General features: G+C 41.2%; 1 protein-coding gene and 1 long non-coding RNA gene across 2 annotated transcripts in view; one reads left to right on the top strand and one right to left on the bottom strand.

The window, feature by feature from the left end:
- Positions 1-559: 559 nt before the first annotated feature.
- Positions 560-11,431, top strand: prrt1 (proline-rich transmembrane protein 1). The gene is made up of 4 exons (XM_037795189.1): positions 560-889; positions 5,071-5,426; positions 8,242-8,433; positions 10,645-11,431. The coding sequence occupies exons 1-4, from the start codon at positions 871-873 to the stop codon at positions 10,819-10,821; spliced, it is 744 nt and encodes a 247-aa protein (XP_037651117.1). The 5' UTR covers positions 560-870; the 3' UTR covers positions 10,822-11,431.
- Positions 11,274-12,854, bottom strand: part of LOC119503400 — a 15,768-nt gene continuing 14,187 nt past the window's right edge. The window contains exon 3 of the long non-coding RNA XR_005210307.1: positions 11,274-11,348. This is a non-coding gene — a long non-coding RNA (uncharacterized LOC119503400). The remainder of the gene's footprint in view (positions 11,349-12,854) is intronic.

The following is a 12,854-nucleotide window of genomic DNA, read 5'->3' as shown; positions in this document are numbered from 1 at the left end:
CCTTTAATTATATTTAGTGTGACTATTCCTATGTCTGTAACCTGCTAAGACTATTCATCTAGGCAAAAATAATGTAAAAAATACAACCTAAATAGTGCATTAAAACAAATCAGTAAGATAATGTAAAAGAAAGGTGAAAAACAGCTATATAATGTATCTTTAAACAGTAAATTAACTGTAAAATACTGTGAAATTAATAACAAAAAAATGTATTTTTCATTAACAGTAAAAAGCTGTAAATTTCAGAGACAGTATAATAATGTTAATTTTACAGTAACATAAAGGCAATCCTGCTGCCAGTTCTTCACTGTTATTTTACTGGGAAATTCTTAACAGTGCAAGCTTTATTTTGACATCCCCCTTAAAGGAGAAAACATGTGAAGGAGGAAAAACATGAGGTGGTTAAATGTCACACAGGAGGAAGGAAATGTCTCTTTTGTGGAGCTGTGATGATGGGATGCTCCATCCATCCATCCATCCAGCTCAGTGCATGTGCAGCTTCCTCCCTCCAGTAGTCTGAGCTGTCACTTTAAGACAACGATAGCTTTGTGTCTGATTAATTCAATGTACGGCGACGCGTTAGTGGAGAAACCTTATCAGACCAGCAGCCTCACACACAGAGAGAGAGGGGAGAGGAGAGGAGAGGAGAGGAGGGATACTGAGCGCTGCAACACTTTAAAACACAAGTTATTATTATAATTAGAATAAGAAAAGGTGTTTTTTCCAAGATGAAGACATCTTGAAGGATGGCTTGTTTGGAGTAAAAAGTCTGCATCATCGTGCACGAATAGGAGGAGGAGGATATATTTTCTCACCCATCATCATCAGCTTGGGAGTATAAACACATCAGGAGGATCGGAAGAATTGAGCATGTCGTCGGAAAAACACGGTGAGGTTGTTTTTAATTGTGTATTATTTGAAGCTTAATTGGCGACCACTTCTAATTGAGATGTGAGGAGGATTTTTTTTTTTTTTGAATGGAGATTTTTTTTTTTTTGCTTGATCCACGGATCCATATCAGGATGACGAGATCTTTTTTTTTTCTTTCTCTCCCAGCTCCCCCCCCCCCTCTCTCTCTCTCTCTCTCTTGTCAACATCTCTCCATCCGCTCTGCATCTGCACAGCGTTGTTCTCTGTTCTCTGCTGTGTGGGTGCAGCAGCAGCAGCAGCAGCAGCAGCACCACCATAGGGCCTCCTATTATTACATCCATGAGAGTTTAAAAAATTACATTAATCAGACTTTATGTGATTGCATTTGCAAGCAGGTTCATTTATTTATTTATTTCCTGCATAAAAAAAAATTAAGAATTTTTAATTATGTTCCTACAGCAGGTTACTTTGTAATTTATCATAGGCTTTATTATGTATTTTTTCCCCTTTTTTCTCTCTGTCTGATCATAATGCACAGGCCCATGTCTCTCTCTCTCTATGCTGACTATAGACACCAGTGTGGGTGTCCTCTGCGCGTGCACGCCCTCACTTGCGCGTGCACAACAGCCTTAATTAATAATAATAATCCTAAACGTGTGGTGGTGGTGGTGCACTAAACAGAAAGGCAGTCTATCTAATTTTCCATTATTTCAGGATGTTAAAGCACCAACTCCTGCAGCTTTACAGTAAAGGATAAAAAAATAAAGGTCACAATGAAAAGCATAAAGTTGCCATTGACAGTGTAAAGAAAGGACAGACTGAACAGGAGACTGCAGACTGCAGTTTTGGAGCTGTAAACCTGCTGGAGACTGTTGTCTCCTCAACCCTGTCTGGCCCATAATGCATCACTGATGCTAATAAAAGAACAACAGCAGGCATTTACAGTATAGTGTTATTTATGAGGATGCTAGATCACCTATTTAAATACAGTAAGGATGTGATACCTTGCAGATGTCAGTGGGAATGATTTTTGTCCATGAAGCTCAGTATTATGTTTGAAATAATATTCTCTCAGTTGTCATGGTTCACTCGGCTGCTTCCGTCTAACCTGGGGTTAATTTACACCTGCAACAACTGATGAACACCTGCAGTATTTATTATTATTTTATATATTTTTTTCCCTTTTTTCTCTCTGTGTCTGATCATTATGCACAGGCCCATGTCTCTCTCTCTCTATGCTGACTATAGACACCAGTGTGGGTGTCCTCTACGCGTGCACGCCCTCACTTGCGCGTGCACAACAGCCTTAATTAATAATAATAATCCTAAACGTGTGGTGGTGGTGCACTAAACAGTAAAAAGGCAGTCTTTTCCAGTTTTCTCCTCCATTATTTCAGGGTGTTAAAGCGCCTATTCCTGCAGCTTTACAGTAAAGGATAAAGGAATAAAGGTCACAATGAAATGCATAAAGTTGCCATTGATAGTGTAAAGAAAGGACAGACTGAACAGGAGACTGCAGACTGCAGTTTTGGAGCTGTAAAACCTGACTGTTGTCTCCTCAACCCTGCCTGGCCCATAATGCATCACTGATGCTAATTAAAGAACAACAGCAGGCTTACAGTATAGTGTTATTAATGAGGATGCTAGATCACCTATTTAAATACAGTATAGGATGTGATACCTTACTGATGAGTGGGAATGATTTAGCTCCATGAAGCTCAGTATTGTGTTTGAAATTATATTCTTTCAAACACACACAATACTGTGCGCGTGCACGCCCTCACTTGCGCGTGTTCGACAGCCTTAATTAATAATAATAATCCTAAACGTGTGGTGGTGGTGGTGCACTAAACAGTAAAAGGCATGTCTTTCCAGTTTTCTCCTCCATTATTTCAGGATGTTAAAGCGCCTATTCCTGCAGCTTTACAGTAAAGAATAAAGGAATAAAGGTCACAATGAAACACATAAAGTTGCCATTGATAGTGTAAAGAAAGGGCAGACTGTACAGGAGACTGCAGACTGCAGTTCTGGAGCTGTAAGACCTGACTGTTGTCTCCTCAACCCTGCGTGGCCCATAATGCATCACTGATGCACTAGATCCCGGTATATGCACAGTGTTGTGCATGCCGGCTCAACAATGATTGATGTTATCAGTTACACTTGTGTGCTTTTCCTGCTACTGCAAGTCAAAATGTCTCTAGGGATGTATCGATAACCGGATCAGATATCGGGCTGATATACTGACTCAAATGGCTGGATAGGGTATCGGTGACAATGGTGCCGATCTATCCTATTCAATTCTATATGTATATACTATATACATGACTGTATATGCTGGAATTTTAATTCCTGTTTATGTTTTGTTGCTGCATTAAAAATGTTTAAACTACAGCTTATTAATGAAACACTGATATCGGATCGGTACTCACCGGTATCGACCGATACCCAAAGCCTAGGTATCGCTATCGGTATCGGGACTGAAAAAGTCAGATTGGTGCATCCCTAAATGTCTCCTGTGAGATACGTCTGTTCATAGTTTCTATTTAGTTTGAACAAACAAATTTGTTTTCATTAGTTTTGGTAAAGGCAAATATTTTAAATTCAACAGGTAAGAAACTACTGATTAATAATTAGCAATTAACAACGAATGTGTAATAACATTATGGCTATAACTGGATCAATAGTGAGTAATAAACCACTTCTTAATATATTAAGATAGTGACTGGTTTGTCTGAAATGTATATCTCAGTATAATTCAATCATAAACCTGCTATGTTAATATTAAAGAGGACCTATTATGCTTATTTCCTAGGCAAAGTATGTTACTTGGTGACATCACCATGTTACGGAAGAAAAGGCAGGACTTCAAGCAAGGCGGTTCAGACAGTTCGGGAGCAGTGTTTCTGTGGTGGAGAGTAACTCCCTTTGGCGTGGGCTTTGTAACTTTGCAGACCTTTTACATGCACAAAAAACTATATAACACACTAAAGGAATGGGCAAAAGTACAAACGCATAATAGATCCTCTTTAAAAAGTGAGGAGCAAAAAGCAAATATTAAAGAGTCATTTTACTTTGATTAATGATACTTGATATCTGTTTGTGAATAGTAATAGCCTTGAGCCATCATTTCAACTCTGGCAGCTACGTTTCGTACGTTTTTTTGTGAATTTGGTGCTTTTTTTTACTGGAAAAACCTGCCGCCTCACCTGCTTTATCACAAGTTTGCAGTGTGAAATGTTTCAGACATTTTACTGTCTTGTGTCACCTATTTTAACTGAAATTCCATCACTCCCTATAGCTTCTTTTGTCTGTTTAGTCCTATGTTGTCAGATTTTGGACTCAGCAGCCTTTAAACGGAGAAACACCAACATGTGTTTTGTCTCTGGTGTGTTGCCAAGCTGCTCGTCTCGTCACTTCGTGCCCTTTTAAAGGTGTCCCTTCCCTCGCGCTCGCTCCTTTCCCCTCTCGTCTGTTTCTGGTCCACTTCCTGTTTGTGACAGAGTCGGGGACTGTTATGTAAAGCCGGTCCCCGAGCACAAGTCGTCATTCCTCATCACTCAGCTGCTGTGCTCTCCCGACTGCCTCCTGCTCTCCTTCCTCCAACCTCACCTCCATCCATCTCCATCTTCTCGTCCTCCTCTTTCCTCATGTCCCCGTCGAGCTGCATTACCGTACCCTCGGCCCCTTCCTTGCTGCGAAAACACGATGCCCCATCAGTCATTTTCAATGTTAGACACACACAAAGGGAGCGGAGGTGTGAGCATGAAATGTTCAAAAGCAAGAAGGAACCATCACATGAAGTTTTCAATCTCAGAAAATTTCAAACCGCTAATGAACATCATTTTTGAAGGGAGGAGGAGAGAAAAAGGCCTCTGCTTCTCTGGAGGTGAAAATGTCAATCACTGTCATCATTAGCACACAGACTACACAGGTTTTCTGTCTTTGTGGATGCTGTTTGAAGTCTTGCTGAGGAGCTGTGTAATTCTCCTCAACAGTGAGATAAGACATATTACATTCAACATGCGGACAAACGTGTAACAGCGCTGGAGTTAGATAACATGTCTTCACTCTTACATCTGTTTCTTTTATTGTTCTTCCTCTGCTTTTTCTATTTGTGATTTCTCTCCTACCTGTTTTTTTTCTCATCTTCCCTCCCTCTTCTTCTTCTTCTTCTTCTTCTTCTTCTTCTTCTTCTCTCAGGTCTCGATGACTCCGGTCGTCAGACCATGCAGCCTCCTCCGTACCTCCCCGGCCCGCAAGACCCCAACATGCCTCAGCACCCCAACATGCCCCAGCACCCCAACATGCAGCCAGCGCCGGGCACCCAACCCAACTACCCTCCTCCGCCTCCTCCTCCGGGCTCAGACGGATATCTCCAAGAAACCCAGTTCCACTGCGGCCCGCTTGGTCCGCAGGGGGCCCCGCAGGGCTACACGGTCCAGACCCAGGGCCCCGGAGGCACCATGCCTCACGCCCCTGTGGGATACCTCCACCCGGGCTACCCGCTTCAGCTGCAACCCTGCACGGCTTACGTACCTGTCTACCCCATGGCATCGGTGAGTCAGAGACAAGCGCTTTTAAAGATTTCACAGGTCTGCTCAGTATACTTTACATTTCTTTCCTCCTCATAGCACAGGTAAGAGTTCTTGAGTTTTCCATCCTATACACTTTATTTTACAGGTCCATAGTTCCTTAATAATTTACTAGGCAGTTTCTTGGAAAGAATTATGTAATTTGGTACTAATTATAGAGAAAATACAGACAGCGTTCTGTTATTTCAGTTTCGGTTGTGTTCAGTGTTGATTTCCTTAAAAGAAAATCTCCATTGTTGACCAGTTAAACAGTGTCTCTATTTTCTCTATAATTAGTACAAAATGACATAGTTCTCTAATTGGAAGTTATTAGGAAATTATGACAAACCTGTAAAGTAAAAGTGTTCCCTTTATCATATGTCTTCTAAGCTATAATACATTTGTTCAAGTTAGCATGTCGTTGCATGTTAGAAAGTGTTTCTGTTTGTCTGCCATCATCCTGATGAGCTCTGAGAGGAGCCACAGGCTCACCTGTGCTGTTTAGAGACAACTAGGCACATGTGAGCTCAATCTGCAATCAGTGCTCCTATAACTATCTTTCTTTAATATTTATCCTGCTACCAGTCAGACCTGATCGCCTGTTTCATCCAGTGTGTCTAAAATACACTGCTTGATGATTAAAGGGGAAGTTCATCTGAAATGAAGTCCTTTTTTTGGTGGAATTTCCTGGCTCGCTGTCCCTAATTCTGGTTACCTCACGTCTGATATGTAAATGTCCCTAGTCTCCAGCCCTTGACAATTTGGTCACCTAAACATTGCATATGACGCTTTTTTTTCTCACGGGCATGATATTTTACAGCAGCCAGAGTATCTCTTACAATCTTTTTATGAGAATCACTCAAAAACTCAATGCTCATCAGTAACAGCTAACTTCGTTGATGTGGCTTTTATTTACTTATTTGGTTTATTAGACAGACAGATACATACAGTAGAATATTCACTGAATACACTAATTCAACATACAGTGTCAATGCGTTTATTGGCTAAGCTAATTTGTATTTCTTTTCCTTAAATGGTCTTTTATAAAAAGTGCAAATACATTGCATTGAAACATTTTGTTGTCCGGGCACCAGGCTGTTTGATCAGTGTAAAGGTTACTGCACTGCTTCATTATGTATGCAGGTTTATGGCTGGTAGCAGGTAACAGGAAAGGCTAATGTTATTTATATGAAACATTTCAAACACAGGGAGTGATATACATAAGACACTGAGACTAAAAACAACAGAATATGACATAAATGACATTTGCTTACCAGAACATTAAGGCTGGCAGGTGAAATGGCATCAATAACTTTTATAATTCTTAGTAAGTCGACATAACGGGGCAGATGCTCAGTGGGTAGACCGAGTCGTCCTGTTTACGAGAAGGTTGGCGGTTTGATCCCCGGCTCCCACTGTGTGATGTTGTAGTGTCCTCGAGCGAGACACTGAACCTCAAGCTGCTCCCTGGACGCTTTACAGCAGCCCACTGCACCTAAAATGCTTAGGGTGGTTTAAATGCAGAGGTCAAAATGTATGCAAAGTTACAAGAATGTCCCCAAAATCAACAGTTTTCAACCTTGGGGACGAGAGATCCCGAGAGGTCACCTGATAAATCTGAGAAGTTCGCGAGATGATTAACATACATAAATAAACACACACAAAATAGGTAATTTTACTGTCTTTTTTAAAATATATTTTTCAGCATTTCTGCTTTATTGGATAGTGAAAGCTTGGCTGACATGCAGCAAATGGTCTGGGCTAGAATCAAACCCAGGCCACTGCGGTAAAGACTTGGTGTGCAGGGTTTACCAGGTGAGCTACTGGGGCACCAGATAGTGACTTTTTAAAATGGGTACGTTTTTTACTTGTGAAATACTGGAGAGCTTTGCCTCTGATGCCTTGGTGGCATCAGGATTACGACCACAAACTGCAAAATCCCCGGTTCACATCCTTTTGTTGCTTGTCATCTCTCTCTCTCTCCCCTCATTTCCTGTCATCTCTCTGCTGTTGGCTATCTAAAGTCTCAAAACAACAATGAAAAAATGAGATCATTTGAGAATCGAATATCAGTCTTTGGGTGAACCGCTCACAGGACATCGAAATATGCAAGGTGAGACGAGGGGATGTGAGTCGGCATTGCTTTGGTACAAAAACAGATTATGAACTAGTGCTCAAGATCATTAGTAGGTGCCATTGTACCCTTTAATAATTCATTCATTTTGCAATTTTTTTTTTTAAATATAGTTGCACATGTTTACACAGTTGATAAAACAATTCACACCAATCCCTGAAGCAAATTGAAAGTGTTGGAATTAGGCCCCAAAATGTGATTGTGAGTCATCAAACTAGTGAAGGTGCTTTTGCGCTACCACAAGTCTCACCACTAAGTGCACTGATTAAAAACAAGAGCTGGGCTGGGGTTTAATCGTCTCCACCTCACCAGTCTCTTTTAATAAAAATGAATATTTAAAATCCCTGGCAGTGTAATTTATGTTGGTGTGCATACATTCTTGTGTACAGAACTGCAGGAGGGTGGGAGTAAATGTTATTACTGTATCATCCTGCAGGCTAGTTAAATTAATCATAGGCTTTTAGTAATTTCTGGCTGATAAAACGAAGACATGCACGAGTCTGTAATACATGCAACAGAGACTGTGCTCCTGCAGCTGTCCTGCTCTTTGACTGTGTCACCTTGTTCCTGTATCTGTCGAGTGGAAAGTGCTTTGTAAGCTGCTCCACTGTTCTTTAAAAAAAAAAAAGCACTTACTCTCTGTCTTCGTCTCTCCTCTCTGTTCAGGGTCAACCCTACATCCCAGCCGCAGGAGGCCACCCAGGGATCCAACCGGGTCAGATTCATCCCATGCAAATGCCGCCCAGCATCACCCTGATGGACCGCCGACCGCCACACGACTACCTGCCCATCGCCGTGCTCACCACCGTCTGCTGTTTCTGGCCAACAGGCATCATTGCGATCATCAAAGCAGTGCAGGTAAAGTATTATATCTTTTGATCTTTGAGTTTTATTAACATAATGTCGCCCTTTACCAGGGAGACTTTGTAATGTAAATGCATCCTAGAGTCCTTTTTACCCCTTCATTTTATTTTCAGAAATGTACTTGTCTTTTAGGATGACACTGTGGTAAAAGAAATTATAGTATGCAGAAAAGTCAGATACGAAAAAATCACACTTATTTTAGTGACATTAAGATTGAGTCTTTTGGGAAAACCTCATAAATGTGGGACGTGTTTTTTAGCCCTGCTGGCAACGTGGCTCTAGGGATGGCAATGACGTTCAGTCTACCACTTTGGTCCAGACTGAAATACAAGGCCTATTTGTTGGATAGCCATGACATTTTGTACAGACTTTAATTTGTGTTTGTTGGTAATTAGCAAATGTTAACATGCTAACATGCTAAACTAAGATGGAGAACATGGTAAACATAATACCTGCTAGACATCAACATGTAAGCATTGCCATGTGTGTTAGCGTGCTGATGTTAGCAATTAGTTCAAAGTCTCAGCCTCAGCTGTTCTTTGTGTTAAAGGTCCCATATTGTAAAAGGTGAAATATTCATGTCTTTTATATTATAAAGCAGTTTTAAGTGCTATATAAATACTGTTAAACCATCAAAACGCTCAATATACGGAGCAATACACACAGCCCGTATTCAGAAATTGTGTGTTTGAAACAAGCCATTTGGATTTCTGTCCATTTGTGATGTCACAAACATACAATATTTAAACCATTACACAGTTTTAAACGTACATATTCTAAATGTGTCCCAGTTTATTTCCTGTTGCAGTGTATGTAAATATCATCAACTGACAGAAAGTAAACATGGACCCAAGTTGTTGCCTAGCAACACAATTCCATTGCAATTCCATTGAAATGCACTATTGGGCTTGTTTCCGTCCAATTGGACGACTAATTTTGATTAAGTTGGACTAGGAAAAATAGTGTTGGGCTGGTAGATGAAATTTGAACTGCTTTTGACAACATTTGGTGGTGTTTTGAAAATATTGTGAAAACAATATTATTACCAAACCAAAGTTGTCATTTTATGGTCAAAAACACAGCTACAAAATTCAGTAAACTTCGTAGTGTCCATTCATTCATATTATTGACTCATTTAATTTGAGATATATTTGATTGAGGTGAGTTGTATTCAGTCGTCGTTAGGGATAACGGAGAACCTGCTTACCTTGACGTCATCATCATTGACATTGGAATCTGTGTATTCGGTTGACTGACTGCAGTCTTTGTGGGTTGTGATAGCCTATTTATCTTATTTGATGCAGATATTATGAAGCTTTGTATGCTTATGATGCATTTTCTATTGTGCATGTAATGGTTTTACGGTTTTACACAGGTTTCTGGCAAGGTTATGATTTGGGCTGTTTTTTATTGAATTGGGCGGTTCTGAAGTTGTGATTGGGCTGGAAACTGGCCATCTGATCTGGCAACACTGGCTTGGTTCAGCCAAGTCCTCCAACACCTCCATAACAGTGACAGACAAGACTTTAAAGTCTATTACGAATGTTGACACCCTACGTTTTCAATACTTTTAAATTATGCAGAATCAGGGAAAATTGCCAACAGCAGAAGGAAAACTGCCACAGCACGATTTATATTACACACTTAAGGAGCATTTATCTAGGGTCAGTGCACCACCATTACACTTAAAGTGCATACTTTCAGCGATGTCATCTGTACGACCTCTTACATTAAACGGCCCAGTTTGGTATGCTGGTCGAGTTAAGTTGAGCGTGATGTGAGAAATGTAAAGGCTCAGTCTGGTGGCTCTCATACCTCATGATGCCTGCTGTTTGCCTCTGTAATGGCAGACTGTGCTGACCAACATGCACACGACAGACCACATTACGTAACTGCACCATTGTCGGTGCAACGGGACAGAATGGATTTTTTCCTCTGGGCCTGCTCAGCTGGCTTTGAGTTAAGTTGAGCTGACAAGGCATGGACCCACCGGTCTGAGCTGTATATGTCGGTATGGTGTGTTAATGTTATGTGGAGTGGCCTCTTTCTGCACACTCAGGCTGTGCTGCAGTGAAATCGATCCATTCATGATGTTTTAGACTCTCTCCTGCATCCCACTCGTGCATCTTCTCGTTACATAACAATATTTTCTAATTTCTCCTCTCTCCAACTCGCCCATCCCCCCCTCCCTCTCGCATCACTTAGGTGCGCACGGCGATAGCCAGAGGGGACATGGTGACGGCGGAAATAGCCTCCCGCGAGGCACGCAACTTCTCCTTCATCAGCCTGGCTGTTGGCATCGCCTCCATTGTGCTGTGCACCATCCTCACCGTGGTTGTCATCATCGCCTCGCAGCACCACGATGACGACTGGGAGCCGTAAACTCCACACGGTGTCAGACAGATGGGAAATCATGGCATATATTAGCTAGCTAACTACTCTCAACGGAGGAAGTAGGAGCACTGAGAACGCACACAAACTGCTACCGCATCGCTGGCCCTCTGTGTACAGCTACACACACACACATACACACATACACACGCATACACACACACAGCTCTGACCTAATACCTGCTGCCATCAAACACACACCGACGACCAAAAACAACCAATCACAGCTGATGTTCAAACGCCAAATACAAGCAGCTGTCAAATGAGGCCCAGTATTGCTGTTAGCACAGCGACCGCTTAATATTTACACTCAGATATGAGCTGCGAGAGGGAAACAAAGCTCCTTGTGTTAACAATTCATGTGACGCTGATTAATTCATACGGATGCTGTAGTTAGATGAGAGGATAGGTCACCGTGTTAAATATTCCAACAACTAAATCTACTAAATGGGCCCACACAGAGGTATTTTTAGGATAGGTAAAGAGGACCTATTATGCTTTAGTGCTTTTTCTCTTTGCTTTAGTGAGTTATATCGTTTTTTGTGCTTGTAAAAGGTCTGCAGAGTTACAAAGTCCATGCTAAAGAGAGTTACTCTCCCCCACAGAAACACTGCTCCTGAACTGCCTGAAACGCCTCGCTTGAAGCCCCGCCTTTTCTTCTGTAACGTGGTGATGTCACCAAGTAACACGTTTGCATAATACCTGCCTAGCGGCTAGTTTGGCACGCCTTCAAACAAAGCTAGTTAGAGCGGAGCTGGGGCGGAGTCCGAAGAGGTTGTTTCGGTTGACCAATCACAACGTAGTGAGCCAGCTGACCAATCGGAGCAGACTGGGCTTTTCGGGAGGGGGGGGCAGGAGCTCAAACGGAGCTCAAACAGAGCGTTTCAGATGGATTGTGAAAAGAGGTGCTGCAGCACAGCCGGTTTGAGAAAAACAAAGCGTTTTTTGAACATTAAAGCCTGTAAACATGTTCTATTAGAAGCCCAAAGTACAAGTATGCACCTGGAAATAAGCATAATAGGTCCTCTTTAAATGCACATTTTAGTCTTACAAGTACAAGTATACATGTTTTTTCTTCTGTAAAAACAAAAAAAAAAGTGCCATGTTGAAACAGTGTTGATTTACAGAGTAGTAATATTGCTGACAGAGACTGTCAAACTGATTGGAAGTGTTAGAGGGCGGTGATCAATACACATTTAACACACCAAATGGAGACTGGACTGACAGAGCGTCTAATGTAACCAAACAGAGTATTTATTTGAGGTTGGTTGTTTGTATGTTACAATGGACATTTTAACTGGATGATATGATACATAACTTATGAATTATATGTTTGTTGATTTATTTAAAAATCTGTTATTTATTAAGTTATTCAATATCTACCCATGCATCAACTTTGTCTGCTATAATTTACAGTATATCACTAGTTTGTTGCAGCTACCTGACATTTTTTAAATTGGCTTAAATTTGATATCTGATGATGACGCACTTTGTAGTAACCAGACGAGATGACGCAGCTGCTTACATTCATAGTTCTTATAGTGCATGATAAATATAAATTTAAGCTAATGGGGCGTCTAGTGCAATAATAGCTTGTCTCCCAGCTGTTGCTGGGAATAGTTCCTAAAATGTCTACAAGTGTGTGGTACGGTATTTTTCAAACAAGCTTCATGGCAAAACAAGAAAAGGAGACAATTTAGATGATAAGTATTTGACTTTTTGGGTTTGCAAATATTGTTTCCGCAAGTATTTTTAGAGTTGTTATTGGCCTATTTTGTGTTGCACATCTCTTATTAATCTCTCAGACACTGTGTGTGAAACTTTAGTGCAACGGTAGACTTATGAGGCAACATAACCCTGCATGTCATCCTCAGTTCATTCCCATTTTGTCTTAAATATCGAGGCTAGACGTGCGGCCGTGAGCTCCTATAACGTCGTTTCACTGTTGTAACACAATGAGTCAGGGTTCATTTCATAAGCGTGTGGTCTCCATAATGTAGCAGCAGGTTGTGCTGTTGTTTATA

Source organism: Sebastes umbrosus, chromosome 15, assembly GCF_015220745.1.
Source record: "Sebastes umbrosus isolate fSebUmb1 chromosome 15, fSebUmb1.pri, whole genome shotgun sequence".
Taxonomy (NCBI): domain Eukaryota; kingdom Metazoa; phylum Chordata; class Actinopteri; order Perciformes; family Sebastidae; genus Sebastes; species Sebastes umbrosus.
Note: the sequence above shows the minus strand (reverse complement) of the source record. Positions and strands in the feature narration are given on the sequence as shown.

Bases quoted from the DNA above. Each gene is read 5' to 3' on its own strand.
- prrt1 (XM_037795189.1), top strand. The intron at 5,427-8,241 runs GTGAGTCAGAGA...CTCTCTGTTCAG, and splicing joins CTGTCTACCCCATGGCATCG to GGTCAACCCTACATCCCAGC. The intron at 8,434-10,644 runs GTAAAGTATTAT...CGCATCACTTAG, and splicing joins CGATCATCAAAGCAGTGCAG to GTGCGCACGGCGATAGCCAG.